This window comes from Cynoglossus semilaevis, chromosome 14 (genome assembly GCF_000523025.1).
Source record: "Cynoglossus semilaevis isolate Cse_v1.0 chromosome 14, Cse_v1.0, whole genome shotgun sequence".
NCBI classification, from domain to species: domain Eukaryota; kingdom Metazoa; phylum Chordata; class Actinopteri; order Pleuronectiformes; family Cynoglossidae; genus Cynoglossus; species Cynoglossus semilaevis.
The window spans coordinates 20,899,185-20,919,961 of NC_024320.1; the positions used below are offsets into that span (position 1 = coordinate 20,899,185).

At 39.9% G+C, this 20,777-nt stretch overlaps 2 protein-coding genes and 1 long non-coding RNA gene across 11 annotated transcripts in view; 1 reads left to right on the forward strand and 2 right to left on the reverse strand.

The window, feature by feature from the left end:
• The window catches only part of dab2ipb (DAB2 interacting protein b), a 791,247-nt gene that overhangs the window by 375,398 nt on the left and 395,072 nt on the right, over positions 1-20,777 (reverse strand). The gene's annotated exons all lie outside the window — the stretch shown is intronic.
• usp20 (ubiquitin specific peptidase 20) lies at positions 4,288-19,738 on the reverse strand. Of its 2 annotated transcripts, none has more exons than XM_025062574.1 (24): positions 18,746-19,738; positions 18,097-18,150; positions 17,524-17,586; positions 17,301-17,441; positions 17,096-17,198; positions 16,817-16,886; positions 16,602-16,715; positions 16,431-16,509; positions 15,333-15,846; positions 15,111-15,260; positions 14,106-14,218; positions 13,772-13,944; positions 12,509-12,579; positions 11,783-11,816; positions 11,652-11,697; positions 11,379-11,559; positions 11,126-11,252; positions 10,859-11,028; positions 8,610-8,691; positions 8,401-8,509; positions 7,770-7,872; positions 7,613-7,681; positions 7,354-7,524; positions 4,288-7,020 (listed from the first exon to the last, which is right to left on the reverse strand). In XM_025062574.1, the coding sequence occupies exons 1-23, from the start codon at positions 18,821-18,823 to the stop codon at positions 7,367-7,369; spliced, it is 2,802 nt and encodes a 933-aa protein (XP_024918342.1). In that variant the 5' UTR covers positions 18,824-19,738; the 3' UTR covers positions 4,288-7,020; positions 7,354-7,366. The 2 variants fall into 2 exon arrangements, with proteins under 2 accessions (XP_024918342.1, XP_008324026.1); XM_008325804.3 differs by having other exon boundaries at positions 12,509-12,603; positions 18,746-19,737.
• On the forward strand, positions 15,595-16,280 carry LOC112488081 (uncharacterized). Its single transcript, XR_003051802.1, has 2 exons — positions 15,595-15,719; positions 16,058-16,280. It is a non-coding gene; the product is annotated as an uncharacterized LOC112488081 (long non-coding RNA).

Here is a 20,777-nt window from a genome sequence, read left to right on the forward strand (position 1 = left end):
GTATAAGATTTCCCTTTTTTCTGTTTCACTGTCTGCAGTGAAAACCGTATGTTTATAAATTCAAAAGATAACAACATTCCAAAATGATATGTCTGACAACTCAAAGCCATTATGACATCTTTGGCCCCGTATGCTAACTTACAGTACAAGTTTTCTCTACTGTGCGTTTACAGCACAAACGTACAATATGCTGACTGAGTTTGAATTATTATTTTAAAAAAATCTCACAGCCCACAGTTTACACAAAATGTATTCACAACTCGTTTATTTTACTAAGTCCTGCATATAACACTTTGTCTATCGTACAACATGATCACAATCAGGCGTTAGGCATCTGTGCCTTGTGTTTGCCACTCTAAGGTGAGAGAACTGCCGGTGTCGTCACAGCAGTCCTCGGCGTCGGAGAAGGACGACATGTAGTGGAGGCCGGTCACTCTGTGGTAGCCCCCCTGCAGCATCTGTGGACAGGAAGTGACCTCCTTTGACCTGAAACATTTCCTGCTTACACTCATAGTCCACATGTCAACCAGCCGGGAACACAGAACACAGCCCATGGCGTGTGTTTTAACACAGATTATGTAGAACTACACCTTCAGTACACACTGTAAACACAGACTCGACCGCTCTGGTTCGTGCTGCTGGACACCGTCATTGGGTTTTCTAGATGTTTGAAGGCGAGGGCTAGAGAGCTAACACTTTTCAATTAACAGGCTTCCATTAATTCCTGCTTATATTCAGAGCTGCAAAGTGTAACCACACATTCATGGACACATTGTATCAACTTCAAACTTTGCTAAATTAACTAGCTTAGCTAGTCATTATGTATGTTTTCAATGCTATTTTGAACATTTTACATTTTCAGAGTTTTACATTCCAGAAAGTCAGATTACAGATTAGTCCATGGAGATTAAAATCCTGTCCAATGAATAAATAGATTCACAGTTGAACATCAAATGGCTGAAACACATTTTAAAGCAGCAGAAAAAAAGCCAAGTTTCTACACTGCTTGTGAGCTCGTGCCTCCCTCGGATATTTTTATCTTTTTGTCTACAGTACTGTCAGGCAGGGGTAAAAAAAAAAGAAAAGAAAGAGGTGCAGCACTGGGAACGCTAAAAGAAAAAGTGTATCTATGGACTGAAGTAAACAAAACAGCAAAACAGTCGTCACATCCAGGCCCTGCCTGCACTGCCTGATGAGAAAAGCGGGAGTTAAAGAGTCACATCAAGAAGCCAGAGGTGTTCTTGGTCTCCGTCTCACACACACACACACGTCACAGACGGCATGTAAATATTTGTATTCAATGCTGTTTTACAAACAACAAAACAAAAAAAATCACTCCATCACTGAGGCAAAATTTTCCAGGGAGGTGAAACCGGGAGCTGCTCTTCCAGCTGATCTTCTTTCACTCCAGGAGAAATCGTATCCAAAAACTCACTCCCCTCACGTGGTGTAGCACCAACACGCAGCAGGTTTTCATTGGCCTGGTTCCAGTATGGACTGTTTCTCATCCATTCTTAAAGAATGTTGACAGTCTGAGGGAGGGTGGGAAACAGATTCAAACAAAGTCAGGTACACAAGGAAATTTAAAGGTTGGGTATGCCATTTTTTAAGTCGTTTTTTGTAGTGATGTAGTTGTTTCTGGTTAAAAATGTTTGCTAGTGGAATTGACCCAGTAGATGACAAGAATTGCGGAAGGCGCCCGATCATAAATTGAGATTCAGGGAGTACATTCTAAGATTATTTTTCGAGGTAGTGTGGTCGTAAAGTTTTCAGACTCGCTGTGGTGATTACTTGTTTATCTGGGAATATTTTTGCCAGGCTTCATGGACACTGCATATAAAAAAAACAACACTACTGTTGTACGATTGTGCTCAGCTCTTGAATATTGACATAGCAGAGGTTTAGAGTGACATCTACAGGGAGGTAAGAGGTAGTTACAGCTCAGTATTTATACTGCATCTTTTACCTATTTTTATTTATTTCTTTTTTTTTTTTTTGGTATGTACAGATTAGTTTATAGTCATCACAGTTGATCATTTGTACTTGTACTGTGTATAACACAATTCTAGTCCTGATAACCCCGCAAAGCACTTCACACTATAGGTTTAATCATATACCTGGGAGTGGCATATAACCTCATAAGCCTGGAATGGAACCGACAACCCACTCACTAGGTGAGCCATAGCCACAGTTGTATTTAGAGTTGGCCTATTTTAGTGAATTATTTCCTAGTCCAAGTCTGCCCCCGGTGGTTGTAGGGTCTCACTTTTGATTGAAGGACTGCTGGTTGAAATCCCATGACCATCAGGGCGGTGGTGTGTTCAGCAACCGCACAGCACTCACAGTTACATAAAGAGGACAACGTTGTCGTGTGTAGTAACAATAAAAGCTCCTGATTCTTTATAATATTCACTATGACGTACACACCTAGTGGAAAACAGTGAGACATGATCGAAAGCGTCCGTACAATTCACCAGTTTTCCCTGTCCACACGCCTGTTTTTGAATATTGACACACCTATTTTTTTTTTTTTTTACACAAAATAGTGATGACTCATGTGATAGAAAAGACACACGGACACACACACACTGTAGGAACAATGACATTGAGGATGGAGAGGGCTGCTGCTACCTGCCACTCCCATCCCATTCAACTGCCCCAGCAGTGGGAACGCTGTGGTGCAGATGGCTGTCCTGGATTCTGACTGCATTGTCTCTGCTGATTTATCATTCACTGGTGTGTGTGTGTGTGAGAGAGAGAGACGATGGCTGCAGGACATTTCAGTGTTCCTTAACAGAACTGTGCTGTCTAGACTGTAGAAGTCTGTGGAGGTCTGTGTTCATGTCATGCACTAAACATGCCAGTGTTGTGGTAGAGCGCTGATACATGCTGCAGATGCATGTGTGCCTGCTGAAAGTCAACCCTCTGACACAACTGTTCTATTTTTATAGTTTTTGGGCTCTTACCTGATCTGTGCTGCGTTCCTGCAGTTTTCCTCTCTCTGCAAAGATGTTCAGTATGTGGCTCAGATCCTCCTGACAGCCTCGCTCTGTTTTCCTCTGTCTGCCTGGATGCAGCTCAGCATATGGGAGCCACTGTGACATCACAGACACTCATTTAAATTGTCCCACGCCCTGTTTTTTTATTTTTATTTTTTTACTTATTTATTAAATAGCTGAATTAACTCTTGAATTGTACAGTGTAGATTGAAAATGTAACACAACTCCCTGATAAAACCCTTTAATGACCATCACGCTGCTGTAGATGTATCACTACAGCAGATGACTAGGAAGGGATAATAACAAATATTTTATATTGTATACTAATCAAACAGACAAAAAGAGGGGTTTGTGAAAAAGTCAAAATGATTAAAAAAAAATTATTTACAAGAAAAACAGTCAGAATCATAATATGGTCATAGATTGTGTAATTTATTGGTAAATACTCCTTAAATGTTTTTAAATTAAAGAATACAGTTTAGTTTTATTGATATCAAAAATGGGAGGAAGACAAAAATGATTACATACACATGAATCTGGTTATAATGAGCTAAAGTTAAATGATTTAACCTGGTTTAACAGTGGTTTTTGTTTGGTTAACGGTATCTAACTCATGCATCCAGTTGACTCAGCACAATTGGAGAAAATACTTACATTTTCACTACAAAATTTGTAACAACGGTTTAGAAATAAATTAAAAGTGCAGTTTAAAAAAAAACACCAGATGTAATTAAATTGTGGACATAAATATTGATTTCATAACACTGTAGTTTATTTAAAATAACTTTTAAAATGCTAGTAAAAATGCTAAATGCTAAAAATGCTGTCGTTTTATCTGACACATAAAAACATAGTGCTATGTGATTAGTCAAAACAGAGCAGAACGAGAGGAGACGGTTAGCCCCGCCTCTTTGTCACTTTACAATCCAGTCCCAGTAACGCTGCTTTTTTTTCGTGTTTGTTTAAAGTTTTCTCCAGTAACGCTGCTGATTTTTTTTTTTCGTGTTTGTTTAAAGTTTTCACGCTTTTGGGGCTGTGGTGGTTTAGTGGTTAAGGAAGCAGACTTGGTCCGGAAGGTTTCAGGTTTGAGTCCACCAGCTGCCAGGTTACCACTGAGCTGCTCTTAGCAAGGTACCGTCCCCACACGGGTGCCTAAAGCTGCCCACTGTTCACTTTGGTGAAGGGTTAAAAACAGAAGTCACATTTGTGCAGCGGTGTTCTGTCTCACAATGACAAGGAGTTCACTTTCCGTTTTCTTTCTGGTTCAAGAGAAAAGAACACACCAAGGACAAAGAACAAGCTGATTTATTCATTTTTACCAGTCCTGAATAATTATGTCATTAACACAGACATTTGACATTTGACATTGACGTCAATCACTTAAATCCCACATTTCCGCACGTTGACTGTTGCCATGAGCAGAACACGACTCAGTTATACTGAAAACAAAAGCCAGTGAATGCAGGGTGATATCACTGACGTGACGCGCTCTCACAGCAAACTGTTTTTTCCAGTGAAAAATTCTTTCCACACAAAATTCCCAAAACTTCTGAACTTTGCAGTCACAAGCCATGATTCAGTAGTTCTGATGATGACTGCACAACTATTAGTCTTCTAATACTGCACGTATTCTCCCCAATACTTCATTGTTTTACATTATAGTACACAGATATCACCAGCGTTTATTGTCTCAGATACAGACTGAACATTTGGTTAAAAAAAACAAACCAACAAACAAGTGTTTTAATCTGAGTAGGACAAATTTGTCTGAATTTTTATTATTAATTAAAAATAAATAAATGAAAAAAAATGAAATGTAAATTGAAGATCTGATTAAAATGTTCCCTTTTGCTTTCCAAATTTGTATTTTAAAAGAAGATGATTTAATAATTTATCTAAAAAGAACTTATTTCGACTAAACTTACCAACATTATACCAAACAGTGAGACACTTAATTTGAAAAACCTGATTTAACCCGCCAAAAGTGAAACATCATAATCTCAGGTTCTCGGGTTTAAAGGTGCAGCAGAATTTTGTGTTCATTATCTTAGTTGTACTGTTGCTAATATGAAGAGAAAACACTGATCATTGTCTTTGAATTATCTGCTGAGCTTCACACTGAAAATACTGAATTTCTAGTCTTTTTTTACAGTTACTGTATATTATGGACATAAATGTATAACCTTACATTGTTAAAGTCATAAAATGAAGTTATTTTCAAATCAGTACATAAAACATAGTGCTAGGAAAATTAATGTCACACAGTATATGTAATGTTCAGGTATTTTACCACTAAACTCCAGACTTAACATCTTGTGCACGACTGACAACGCTTACAGAGGGTTTCCCTGTCTGTCTTGATTTGACATGGCCCGTGTCGAGCTCAGAAAACGAAACGCTGGTTAGAGATCTTAGAACAGAAGTGCGACTCTGCCGTGGCACCGTGAGTACTTGGTGTTTATTTCAAGATGGGATGACGGTTGTACGTCATGTTTTAATTCTTCATTAAATTTCGGGTCGTAACTTGCAGCGGTTTGCAGGAGAGAACGAAGCTGCGGTTAAATCTCACATGGCAGCTGTAGCTGTGTTAATCACTTGAGAACAGTTTTGGTCAGTCGTTCTTTCTTCACCTGTGATACAGACGCTGCACTGGAACTCACACTGCCAACTGGGTCTCTGTAGTAGTCGTTGAAAAAAACAACAATAATTTAAAAAACATCTGAGGTGGTGATTTGGTCTCAAGTCTTTGAATATTAAAAATAATTAATATTTACGTATAAATGAACCAATAAGTAAAAAGGCATACAAAAATGATACAGTATGTGTTGTTTATTTTTTAATTTTTTGTTGAGCCATTAATTGTGACATGTTAAAAAAAATGTATAATTTCCTGTGGTTTATTTATTTAATCTCTGTGCTGGATCTGAAATGTGGTAGCAGATACGATCTGTGCAGAAGGTTGCCTCTGAGAGTGAGGTGCAGCAACAACTCCTTCCTTAACTTCCTATCTCTGACACTCACTGTTATGCTGACCAAGTTTATACCATTTCAACAGACACATTGCCAATTTCATGGCAAATGTTTCACGTGTTTCCCTTTAATGCAACCCATTTTTCCAGTGGTAAGTTTTTATGAATTTGTAACTCAACATATTTTCCTTCTTTCTCGGCAAATGTCACATTTTTATGCTGCCCTCCTTATGTTTGACCACAGACGGCATTGTTTGTAAATCTACATTTATTTCTTTTATTTTCTCACTGATCCTAGTTAAATGATTTTGAACATTGTTTTTGTTGGTTCTTCACAACCTGACTGTCAATATTTTTCACTTTTCTTTGTTTGCAGTTATTTTCCTAGCAGTGATTGAATTACACGTACATTTACAAAACACTTGCTCTTTGCATTGTAACTGCGGACTCTGAATGAGTGTCCATGGTGTGGTATTTTCTGTCCACGGTCAAAAAGTGGATTTAACGCTGCATGCAATCTTAATAATAATTTAAAAAACAAAGTAAAAAAAAAAAGAAAGAAAATAATGTCGTCCATTCCTGGGAATCTTTTTCAATTGCAAAATGTGTTTGTGACTGACTTGATGTCAGAACTTGTTCCTGTACGTAACAGGCACAAAAACACTTTTTTTTTTGTCTACTGATTTTTTGTTTGTTTGTTTCTGGAGAAGAAGAAATGTCAAAACCGAGCGTTCTGCTGCAGCTCTGCTATATAGCACCAGTGGCTGCCAACTTCACGGCTCTGTGCAACACAGATCAGTCACTAAACAGCAGCTACTGATAGGCCACAGCCAATCAACACTGCGCTGTTGTAACACCGTAACACTGAGGATCCGAGTGATCCAAGAAATAAAACTATGTCAAATTGTCATGTGCCACTTCACAGCCTTCTGCAGGGATTGAGCTCGATACTCTGCTGCGTTTACAAAGTGCCCACATCCAGGGCTTCTTCATCACGGTGCAAATTCCTCAGCTTCTTGTGAGGGCAGGAGTGGAAATTGGAATCAGAAGACCTGGGGATAACAAACATTAGGATACGAGAAATTAAAAAGAAAAAAAAAAGAATTGAGCGCTCAAGTTTCCTCAGTTTTTAAGTGTTGATGCTGAATTTTCTGCCTGTTCTTAGCTGGAAGTTCCATCCCTTTTGTTCTTGGCTGAACTGGGCTCATATCATGTTCTGCGCTAGCCAGAAGGAATTTCTGAGTTCATGTCGTTGACGTCTGCAAAGTGGGTGGAGCTGATGCAAGTTCCAAGATGTACTACCAGCTCCATGAGGGCTTTCAGTAAATATGAGGTCTACTGTGACAAATGTACAAGTCAGGGAAAAGTTAGGGAAAAATTCCAACCTCTGTCTTTCCCTCAAAGTGCTCTGGTCTCAGCCTCAATTTTCCTCTCTCCGTGGAGGCTGTCACTGTCTGCGGGAGCCACCGTCTGTCTCACTGCGATCTCAGGGCCACCACTGTAAATACCCAGTAAATACTGCCACGTCTCCTCTGAGATCTGCCCATAGTCTGCACCTGAGGACACGACACACACAAAGGCTTCGAGAACAGCCCGTGTGGATTTTTCAGCTTTCCGGTCATCGCTGACACTTCTGGTACTTACCCTGTTTGAGTTGTAATTGTCCTCCTTTCATGACACCGATTCTGCTGTTGTCAATCGGACCAGGCGGCTCTGCGAAAAAACAATTTCAACAACTGTAATTTAGAGTTAAAGCCCTTTTATATCACCAGTGTGTTTGTCTACAGTCAGGCTCATTTACCGTTGTCTTTGCCTTTCACGAAACTCTCCCACTCCCTGAACCACTGCATGCTGATGCACAGAATCACTGTTGGAGCCTCTTCAGCCTGAAACTCTTTGTTGAGCTACACAGGACATAGAAATGTGATTTAAATATTTTTAAATGTAACAATTAAAGTCATATACAGGAGGTCCTCAGTTTACAGCATCCTCGACCTACAGCGTTTCGTTGTTACGCCATCTTCCATAAATTTATAAAGAAAGTCTTGTTCCATCATTCCTAAGTACAGCGTTTAAACTCACCAACAACTTTGCACGGAAACCAGCTGGTGAAGGGAGCAGACAAATACATCGCCATGCAGTGCTATACGTGGACTGTAGCTTTGTTTACATTTACCCGTTGTACGCCATACAGTGGACTGTGCTACATTTGCTCTCCTTTTTCCCCTTCATTGTGGCTCCCAAGCATATATCCAACTCTTCTGATGTTTTTATGTACAAGATTATGATGCTACCACCGTGTTAGCGTAGGTAAGTGATGTAGGTACTTATGTACAGTATGTGGACATCTAGTTCAGTGGCGATGTAAGTGGAGAACCCCCTGTACAGTAAGTCTACAGACAGATCCTTAATGATATTAAAAAAATCCTGACCTTGATGAAGGTGTCTATTTCCATTTTTCTTCGTTTAGCCAGAGCTTCTATCTCCACCTGGCAGATGGCACACATGTACAGGTGGTTGACTGCAGGGCCGCCGCCAAATCTGGGCAGAGAGAAAACACACATTTAGCAAAAAGACTACAACATTTAAAACTGCACAAAATCACAACTCTATCAGATGCTGTGACTGCTCTATTACAAACCTGTTATAAAGGTACTCCCACACATTCTGGGGGACTATCACAACCAGGTCATCTACATAGTGGTATTTATTAGGAGGGATTCCTGCACAGAGATGAAATACGTTAGTTTTCCATGTCTCTGATAAAGTCTAGAAAGTGGATAACTGTCAAAAAGGCTTGTTTAGGCTTCCTGCCCCAAATCTTCATCATAAATCATTATAAGCTGAGCTGGAATTCCAACCAACGCCTGCAATTTGACATTAGTATTTACTTTATCGTCTTCCATGGTATTTATGTAACATTTCGCATCAGAAAGCACGTGTTTTAGACACACTCATATGTACATACAGTAGATATAAGTAATGCCTTAAGTGTGTGCCTCATTTCTAATGTCTTCAAGTTCACAATTAGCTATTGTTACTGATGGTATGTCAACATAGGACATCTTGGGTAATCTGTAAAAGGGACAAGACAGCAATGAAAACTGTCTTGACGATGTTATTTTAATGTCATTTTAATTGTGAAGTTCAACGTTTCACTCGTATTTTCAGTTACAGAATTCACCGGTGTAAAATATACCCAATAGATGGCAGTAACGCAACTCAAAGGATTCAGGTGTGCGGTAAGACCCATAGAAGAAGTCATGCTGTTAGCATGGTTAGCTTAGCCCTGAATTTTGAAATATTCCGCTGCGCAGTAACGCACCACTAACATGCTGCTAATCTGCTACGTATGCGTGGAGAGCTAACACAACGCTAAATCGGTTTGTGCAAACGCGCCGCTAAAAGTCCGCTAACAAGTTAGACGCTAGCACGCCATTACCACACTACTTGGTACGTGTCTTAATGATGTGCTTTACAATAGGGAATTATTAACCACACACAATGGTTTCTGTATTATTATATAAAATGTTATAATAGAGTTTACAGAGTTACAATTCTATAAAACAATAAAGTCGAGGTTTATTTGAAGTCCTGCAATATAGCTTTTAAATGTACAATTAGCACCCCCTGCAGGTTACAAAAGGCAGATACATGCCCAATACTGACAAATACCATTATAACTGAATTAAACTACCAGTGCTTTCACTTAATGTGATCGATTACGATCGTTGAATGTGAAAAGATCATGACGTAATTATCTGCCTGTCTGTTTGTTTGCTGTTAGACTAATACCACTTTTTGTACTCTCGAAATCAGGAGACCCAGACTGAGAATGGACCTGTTTGCTTAAGGAAAGGGTGTGAGGGAAGTGTGAACAGGCTAACAGTAAGTATCATACTTCCTAACCCCTATTGTGGCTGCTTAGTAAAGCAGTTTCCTGTTTTTACATGTAAGTGTTGACTAATTTTAATTAAACCAGTGAGAAAACAAGCCTGTAGGCACAGAAAAATCCATACACTTATACAGTGATAATGGACTTTTTTTTTTGATTTAATTTTAATTATAGTTTCTAGTAACTTACAGTGATAATGGACTTTAATATTTAATTTTAATTATAGTTTCTAGTAATATATTATTATGAATATTGTTTTTGCCTGATGGCTGGTCTCAGTGCAGACAGGCATACAGGTGAGAGTTTAAATTCCATTTAGTAAGAGTTGGGTTTTTTTAAAATATCATTCTAGCCATTTGAGCTTTGTTCTTTAGCTTACAACCGTTTAGCTTTCTTTTTTAAGCTTATTTTTCCTGCTTTACTTTGAACATTATTTCTTAATTTTCTGGTCAACATTTAACCAAAAATCGATCTTTATGCTGTCGGTTTGGCCAACTTACAGTAATTGCATTATTAATTTGTTGTTTCTTGTTTTTTCAAAATACTTATTATACTAAATATTTGGACTGCTTCTTACTATAGAGAGCTATCTTTTAGCTGTTATCTGAAAGTTAGCTCTGTAGGGTAGCGTTGGCTTCCTGTTTGCTGCCCTTTATCTGACGTTTGATATTATAAGTTTTTCCTTTTACATCTAGAAGGTTCCACCCTTCAATGCAAAGACAGGTTCGTCTGTTACATAAACCAATGTCTCCACACAGTTTTTGCTTATTTATATGTTTTGGTTGAAACATTTCTCCTTAGTTGGCATTTAGAGTGCATTTACAAATATTATTTAACAAAAATAAAGACATGAGAATTAATATTCTAAGGGTAATATGTCCTGTGGTGACACACTTGAGTGTCAAAATCTTATAAATATTAACAGTCCAGAGGATTATACAGATAATCTAAAACATTCACAGTTTGTGCGTCACAGAAAGAGTTGTGCTGCTCACCGCCATGCTGACATAGAAATGTGTGGTTGCTGATGGGGCCTGGTTCTGTGAATGTGTTGAACATGTTGAGCCATTCTCTGGAGATGTAAAACTGCAGCAGGCTGGGCTCCTTCATGTTGGCCAAAGCCACCACTTTCTGTCTTTCTCTCACCGACTCCTCACTGCTTTTCCTAAGTACGGGCAAAACAAATACACCATTGATGAGAGTGGATCTGATAGATACATGGGGATATTGCCGCACACTGTGGTCCTGCTGGATTTGCTCACCTGTAGAACAAGACATAGGCCTCTGCATTCTGCACAACCGTCTCGTGGACTTCTGTGACATACTGATCGTCAAACTCGTACCACTGCCCATTTATTACGTTCTGACAGTATGCTATGTAGTGTCCACCTGCAACAGCATGAGACAAAGGGTCAGAGGGGAAAAGGTCCCTAGACCAAGTCTACGTTGATTCATTCTGTATCGTAAACATACATGCAATGATTAATGCATTTTTTAAAAGAAGGCATTTCATACTTCCTGCCGTTCCATGGTGACAAATAACTGACAGAAGGTCATAAGTGGTGACTTCAGATTGACTCTCCTTAGCCAGAAACGGTCGCATGTCAAGTCCCTCCAGTGGAAAGGATACATGACTGTTGATCTTGAACGAATACATGACCTCGTGTCGGAAACGCTTTAGGTGAATGCACAGAATCTGACCATAAAGAAAGTTTTTTTTTTTAAGTCCAGGGTCAAAATTAAACCTTACATCTACAAAAACAAAGATCTGTCAAATAGTAGACATACCTCTGGAAGTCGCAGCACTTTGCAATATTTTACACCATTTCTCAGCCTAAACAAAACAAGATATTGTCTATAAGAAATACAGGAAAATATACCTTGGTTTTAAAATAATACTCTCTATACATCATACGTACTTTTTACACCTCTCACAGCTGTACATGTTGTCACCTGGAAGATACAAAATGACCAGTAGATACAGAAGAAATTAATTAATTTTCTCTCATCAATAGCAGAGCATGTGTAGAACTACAGTTAAGGAAAAAATAAAAAGCAGGTAAAACAGCTTTTACCAGTGTACCTGTCCTTGGTCTGATAGAGAGACCTTGGTCTATTTTTGCTCATTTTCTATAGGATTAATGGTTAATGTTGTTTGCTTTTAGCTCTGTGCTGATGGTTCTTTACCATTTCCTATAAAAGGTTTGACGTTTGTGTTGTCAAAGTGGAAGACAACAGATCAGGCCCTAACATGCTGAAGACAGTTTGGAGTTTTTATTTATCTTCATCAAATTCTTCTTTAAAGAAGAGCAGTTATATTCCCAATATACCCAGGTTTATTCTGTTTCTTGTTTTACTCTGTGTTCCACTGAGGGGTCTGAGATCTTTGGATTCTGAGCCTCACCTTATATTATACAATATGCTAATATACTTTCTCTTGTGTTCACTGTGGGTTCTAGCGACAGTTCTTCATGACTCAACAATTGGACTGCTTCACTCATTTGAGTTAGTTCTAAGATCTTGTGCGGATTTTGGCTCTTGTTTTTTAATGTTTGTTGTTTATTTATCATTTTCCTTTTTCTAATATTTGTCCTCAACTGTAGGTCTCTGGCAAAATAGTGTGTCCATATTAATTTGTACTGTACCTTTAAGTTCATCTGCAGCAAAGAAAGCAGCGAGACAGTCCTCTAGTGTTACCATGGGCCCCCAGAACCAACTTGGAATACAGGAGACAACAAATCTGTAATTAAGTCATCAATAAATAAATTAACTTGTGTTTTAGTCGGTGTAAAATAAGTGCAGTGTGAAGACTGGAGAAGAGTCAGCCACCATTACTGCTGGGAGTGCAGCTCTGTTTCATGAAGGGAGGAAATGTTAAGCCCCAGGCATAGAGTTTTACTGACTTTCTCAGGAAACCGTACAGCCACTGAGTGACGCCACGAACACTGTTATGACGACAATGAGGCTTTGACAGTTTGATATCTGAGATTTGCTGGAATCTGAGCAGATTTCCTGCCAACACTTGTCTCTTCATCTGCCTCGTATGATCTAAGGTGATAAACTCAGGAAAATTCTCTGAGAGGAAAGAAAAAAAAATTCTAATTCAGAAATCCGGAGACCTGATGAGGCTGAAGGATTGTTTATGTGCTGCAAACAAACCAAGGGAACGGGCAGATTTACAAGCCCTTGCACGTATCACTCACAGCAGCTTTTGTGACGACCCAGAACTGATCTTCACAGTCACATTCAACCTTATGATGAGCAGGTCGTGATGGAACATGCCTACGTTCTTCGCAAGAACCCAGTCCAAATAAACATTTGCTTCTACTCTACTGGATTCAAATGTTTTTTGCCATAACCCACTAGTTCATTTGTAGACCTGCTAAAATGTAAAGATAGAAGTTGTTCTGCACCTTTTGTTAGAGTAGTAAATGTGTTGGTGATGCGGATGTTTTTGTCTTACTTTTCAAAAAGTACAAAAGGTTTGTTGATTGACGGACTTAAGTATGTGGATTAGTTTGTCGGTTTATGGATTATACTGTTGGTTGATCGGTTTTTAGGAGGTTGGTGGATTGGTTGGTTTGGGTCTAAATTCATCATTGTTGGTTCGTAGGGCAAGTATCGGCTGTGTTTAATAGGTCCTGGAAGCACTTGAAAGTTTGTTGGTTTTTCTGGGGTGTCTTTGTTTTTCGTGTTACTAAAAATGTGCTGGAAAAATACTTAGAATACATATGTACTCAGGTGTGAAAATCATTTGGCTGGTTGAAGGCTTGGTGAAGATGTTTGGTAGTTGATGATGCATGTTGAGATCACTGAATGGTCTGATGAAAAGATAGATGGATGGATGGATGGATGGATGGTGGATGGATAAATGGATGGCAGTCAGTCTGATGAAAGGAACCACTGACCTGCGTATGGAGTCCATGATGTAGGAGATCCAGCCCTGTGATCCGTAAGAGTCAGGACACCCTGTGGCCTTAACGGGAAGGTTCTGATGGATGGAGGAGTGGAGTTTGGCCAAGTCCTCTTTACCAGGGATAGGGAGGGACAGGTCTTGGAAGGTTTCAACTGTGTTCGACACCTGTTAACGTGAACATGTGTTCCTCATCATTGTTCCTCAAAATGCACAAAAAAATAAACGGTTCCACAAGCTGAGCTACACAAACCCATCCAAAAAGAAACAAATCTTTACTTTGTTGACAAGCCCTACCGTGGTCTGTAAATATGTAAAAGACCACTCACGCTGTCACAGGTTAAACACTGGACCAGACTGAGGATGGAACCATCGAAGATGTCAGAGATCACACTGCGATAGTGCAACTGTTTCTTTTTCCTGAAGCCGAGCAGCAGCTGAGCTGAAAGAAACATTACAAGAAGGACAAACACACAAGAACACACAATGTTATTGTATGTGGTAACACTGTAGATATAAATAAGGTTGGATCAACACATTATGAAACAAAGTAAAGTTCTAATCTGTCTAAATGCTTGAAGTAACAAAAGTGATGAAGAGCAAACTTGAGAGAATTAAATAACATAGAGCTACAGTACAGGGAACCTAACACTGACCTTGATTTTGACCTTAACAGATGGCTAATCAATACTCTAACACAGACCAGGGATTCCCAAAGTGTGTTATGGGTGCACAAGCTGCCACTAGGGGGTGCGTGAGATAATAAATGTGATGGCTGTTTAAAGTGTTGTTTTAAAGTGGGTTTTTTTTTTCATACAGTAAATAAACATTTCCTGTGTAAAAAAAACAATCAAACTGACATTTTAATTAATAAATAAATGAAGGCTTTCTAAAAGGCACCTTCTCTGAAGATGAAGATGATTTTTGTGGAACACGGCTGAAAATATTTTCATACATATCTGCTTTCTGCCTCTGAGCCGGAGCCTGTCATCTTCCCTCTTTGCCCTTAAGTTTGTGCTTTCACTGCGCTGCATTATATTTAAATTCCGGTTGGGATATACCAGGGGATGTGTGGCCAAAAAAAAAACATAGAGTTAATAACAGAAAGACGGTACAAGAAAAACTGTACAAGACAGTAGGTCTTGTACAGTTTGGTCTTTAGTCATCGTAATGCACTCTTATGGTCACTGTGGTTATGGCCAATTGTTGTGTACAGTTTTGGTTTATGATCCCTGGTAAACCAAAGCTGGTGAAGCCTGTGGTATTATTGAGCACGTGTACAGAACATGGTCAAAGCAGAAGTTGAGGAGTTTAAACCCGGGACAATTCCTCACCTTTTTTGAAAGAGTACACCGGTCCTCCCGCACGAAGTTGGCTGGAGCGAGGTGGGCTGGAGGACAGTTTGGAATGGAGTTCTTGAAGTGTTCGCACAGGACTGCAGGGTATGGACTGGGTCTGGGTCATTGACGCCTCATTGTCTGGCTCTAGAACAACAGTATATTAACACTGGCAGCTTTGTTTGTATTTACCATGTTAGAGCTTTGTTAGATCTTTACCTGCGGTGTTGCTGCTCTGTTCCGGTCCATTGTTAGTCTGGTTGTTCTCTTGGTTTTGAGCGTCCATGATTGTAGTTGGTGTTGAATCTTCTTTTTCTTCTTCTTCTCTCCTTTGGGGAACCTCCTCGGAGGCCGCGGTGTCCACATCGGCATCTTCATCCATCTCTTGAGAGCCTCCCCGGAGCGAGGAGCCAGACACTCTTCGTTCCTTCAGCCTCTCTTTCTCCGAGATGACCCCACCGGGACTGACGTCGGCCAGCCCCACTGTCAGCGACCTCACCCCGTCCAAGTCATCCTGCACGAGCAGCTCGCCGTCACCCGCACCTCCTCCCTCGCCCCGATCGCTGCTGGAGCCGGAGTCACAGGACAGGAATTCATCTTCAGAAGGTGAGCGGTCACCGTCTCTTCTGTCCTCCACGTCGCTGCCTTCACTGCCCATGCTGTACTCCGTCAGCGGCTCCTTCAGCTCCTCATGTAACTGGTCCATTAGACAGCGCAGGAACTCCTGAGTGTCCTGTCACAGACGAAGCAAATCACATTAAATCACAGGGCTGTATGCGGGTAACAAAAGGGCTTTTTATAGGAACTGTAAACTGAAAGGTGTTCATGAATTTAAAAAAAAAAATATATATATATAATGCAGTATATGTTTTAATAATATAAATATCCCTAGTCACAATGCCATGAATACTATAAAATAGAATCACTTGGTTTCTCCTTTTCAGGATTCAAATGGCCATAACAGCTGAATGATGCTTTGCTCGAACCACTGTGGTGTAACTTAGCTTCAAAAACAAATAAAATTAAAACACAATTTTACTGTAAATGTGGACCAACAACCATTGCACTGTCTTTGTGTCCTGAATTAATTAATTACATTTAAATTAGCTGTTAAATGTAAAAACATGTGCCACGATATGGTGTGATTTTCCTTTTATTCGTATGCACTTTGAGCCACAAAATAATCGAATGCAGTAACCTGTTTGGTTTTTCTGTCTTTGATCTATTTATCATTAACTGAAGCTGCGGGAACTTGACAGCAGAGGCACTCAGAAAGTCACCCAGTGACAATAGTTACCTGCTGTCTGCTTGCCCTACCTGCTGAGCATAACCACGAAACATGGGGTTTACGAGTTTGATGCCGTGATACAAACTGGTAGGGACCACGTAGCTGGGCCTGAGAGGGCAGAAGCAGTAATTAGAAAGACATCAGTACAAAGTCAGGAAAGGTTTGTTCTGGAAATCAGAAAAGTTGAGTTAAAAAATGACCGTTTTTTATGCCAGAGTTCTGAGATGAGTTTCTGGTAGCTCTTACAGAGAGCGGGTTTCTTATCGGTGCGGACCAGCCCACTGCAGTCCAGAAAGAACTGTGTGAGAGGAGGACTGGTGGAGCAGGAAAGGGGGTGTTATTTTAGTTGTTAAATGTGGAAAGTCTAAAAATGTAGAAGTAAACATCCACTGGTCAAAGATGAAGTGGTCTTTACCAGTTAGAGAGGGCCTGAAGAGCAGCGTTCATGTAGCAGGAGTTTCCAATGTTCTTCATTCCTGTCAAGCCTATAAAACAGCACAGTTTATGTAGTTGTAGTGTCTTTTACAACAAATGACCAACTTTTCACACTGGGGACTTACTACCAGACATTCTGCCCTGTTTAAACTCTAAAGTAGAGCAACTCATATTGTACGTGGCAGCTACGACCTGAATATGGAGACACTGATATATATCATAATACAAACAGGTCAGTCTCAAACACAGTGTTCAGTACCCTTTGGTTTAAGCTCATCATCATCTGACTCTGAACCTTCGTCCTCCGCCACAGCAAGAGGAACTCCTTTAACAGGGTGACCTGCCGGCAGAGACGTCGCTTCCTGAAATGTAACAGGCAGATTATGTATGTATGTATAACACTAACTTAGTGGCCATTTATTCATTCCAAGCAACAATGTGACCTTGACGGGACGGAGTCATACCTGCTCTGTCGCTCTGCATTGATGGGGGTGTGTAGGTACCGGCACCAAGGCGGGTCGTGGCTCCAGGAACACCTCCCGCTCGCACACGTAACACCAGATTCTGAATGTGGTCAGGTTAACGGTGAGGTTGTGTCTTTTAGCCTGAAGATAAACCATGAACAAGTATCTGAAAACTCAGACATGCAGCAGACACACACGAAGCACAACATTTTAAAGTTCTTACCTGTGCATGCAGGGTGCTGTGGTCAGAGAAGGACTCGCCGCAACCGACATATGGACAGTCATTCTACAGGTGGAAAACATTTTTTAAAATTAATTTAAAAAATGTAAAGAGTCAACAAAAATATTCAAAATACTGGAAAGAGCCCATCTTCAAACTAATTCGTTTTTTTTTTTCACAGAACCTCAATTAAAATCTTTACTTTTTTTAACATTAGTGAAAAGTTTGTTCATTTTATTTGACTGTGTATATTCAAAACAGCAGTCAAGATGGCCGCTTTTGAACATGAGTATTTCACCTCAACATAATCACAGTCAGGACAACTGTACAATTATCTGAACTGACGTCTAATTTTAAGTCTCATAAATCACAGCAGCAATTATAAACTCGCTTTAGGTGTAAAAGCTGTTGTTTTTATAATTACATCTGTGCCGCAGTTCATTAAGTATACTGTAGGGCATTCACCTTCTGGTGGGGCTTTATGGCTGCTGCTGTCGTCACTACCTACGCACACAACAAACTCTCAACCACCTCCAAAATGACAAAAATGCAAAGGATTTGTAGTCTTTGATTTACCTGCAGACAGGCCCACAGGTTAGGGCCACCTGCTCCACATGACTGACAGGTTCCCTGCAGCAAAAGGAGTCGAAAATGAATGGAAAATAATGTGGGAGTAGTTGGTTCTTTCACGTGCACACCCACAATTTTGTGTTTCCACTTGTCAGCGTGCTTTATACAGAGCATTATGAACAGTGTATTTGTTTATTTTGGATCTTTTTAAAGACACAGACTTCTATCACCTGATGGGATCAGTCTCTGACACTGACCCTAACACTGAGTAAATAATGAAAAAAAAACAGACTACACTCAAGGAAATACTGTTCTTTATGACAGTCTATTACATTGTATTTCCTTTATTTTCCTTTGTCTCTACAATGGACATAGAAAATGTTGAGACAATGCAGATGTTTATAATGGAATTTTTTTTGGAGGGGGGGGGGCATATGCTCCAATCAAGACACATTCCCTGAAACTCCTGGACTTCCAATCAATACTGGTTCAGACTCTGCACAAAATACAAGTGTTATTACAAAAGTGGGCTGAGTGGACATATATGTGTGGACCTATGTGTTTACAAAAGCAGGGCTTTTCCATGTATCTGTCTGTTGGTGTGTCTGTGTTCAACACTGTACAACGTAATGACTGTAAATGTATGAAAACCCACCTTGGATTTCTGGAGGAGGTCCTCTTTGGTTACCTCTCCTATAGAGTCCAGGTGAGGACAAAGATCTTGATCAGCCATAGCTATTGTCTGTCTTCACAGGGATGGCTGATGCTTTGACAGGGCAGTAACAACACTGTAGTAATGTGTTAGAAAAGGGTGCCGTAGCTAAAACTATCGTTATTGGTGGTCTACTAAAAAACAGGAGCTGTAGTGCCCGGCTGTCACATCACATGCGATCCAGATCCGACGTTGAACCCATTCATAAACTGGACTTGCCTCGTCAAAAACACCCATGAACGTGTCCACGGAATGTGACAGCTCTGCACAGTCACAGGCCTTATGTTTACTAACGGCAGCTCAGAGAACATCTCCCTGCAGCAGTAGCAGACATGTCAGCGGCTGCAGTTGATCATTTCTTATTTACCAAAGGAAGCAGCTGCCACAAAGATCGCAGATATATGTCATTCTCGTGGCCAGCTGCGATGGCTGCGATTGATCCACTGCTAGCAAGAATCCGCGGAGCTGAGCCGAGAGACGCGATACCCCGGCTCACCAGCTCCGAGCAACTCCCCCTCCCACACAGCGGCAGAGCAGCCGGGGTGTCGTGGTCAACGGCGATCATCTGACACAACGTGTTCGTCGTTCACGGGAGAGCGCAGATTCTCTTAAAGGGACAGTACAGTGTTACCGCAAACATTTGCCAAAATGTTACAAATTATTACTTCATGTCCGTGTACAACACTCTAGTATGTGTTTTACATGTCTTAACTGTTCCATATTTTATGGACGGTCGATAATACAGGTCACAGTTAGAGTATAAAGGCATCAATTGTGTGTTTCTCTAAACAGCAGATATTAGCGGTAAGTTTTAACTAGTAGTTTATAATAGTACGGCTCTCTATTTTAATGACTCATTGACCACTCACGAATAAAGCCATCTACATTGGTAAATGCCTGCTATTCCTTTTAAGAACATTCTAAATGATAAAATGACAACAGGTTACAATACTTAATATTTTACTTATGTTGCGAATCAATGATATATGACAACACTTAACATTGCTATTCACAAAATGTTTCACAGATGGGTTAAATGCGGTAAAGTATTTTATTCGGAGGATTAGAAGGGTCCTGAAAATAAAAATAAAACGTAATATGGCTGTCTTGATAACTGCTTTACAGGTTCATGTTATAGTACCGTTGCTTGTTATTATTTATTAGGACTTTCTCACTGTTTCCACAGTGTAATACATTAACCAAGAAATTAACCTAAATAACTATTAACCAGAAGATCTAGTTGGTTCATTTCTTATTAAATCTGTTCAAGTCCAGCCTCGAAAAAAATATATATGTCGTCGACGCTACCCCATAGTAAGTAAGTAACCCTATAAGGAAAAATATAAATTAGAGTGTTGTGTTTTTATTTAACTTGCATTTTTACTGCAGTCTTTTTTATTAATTGTAATTAATTGTGATTAATCAATTGAAAAACGGCACGAAACCCAACATTCAAACACTGATCCCAAATCAGCTTGATAACTTTAAATCTCGGACTTTTCAAGCGGCAAAAGGACTGAAAGGAATGTGATAGCTGATTCCAGATCAGTGGCTTAGGACTCACGTAACCTCCCTGCAAGCCTCGCGGTATTTACGTTACCCAGCATGCCTCGGTCTTCCTTTCTGCCTGAACCGACATGGTGGGTACAAAGCTCTTTTTGCTGAGGGAAATATCAATTGTTGTATCTGCTTGCATCTTTGTCTGTTTGCACGTTGATACTTTTAGAAATGTAGTTTTGGCTTTTGTAAAGTCTTATCTATGATTAACGCTAAATATTGTGTGTCGATATAGTGTTTTTATGGTGTTAAAGGGGTAAAATTTCACAAGGCTAACCGGTACGAGGAACCCTGTTGCTGTTCCGTAAGAAGCTAAGGTTAACCCTGGTTGTGTTTTTGTGTGCTAGTATTTTATCTGTCAAAGAATTTGTAACAATTGTTTCGTTTTACCGAACAATGTCCTGCGTGGTAACGTAAA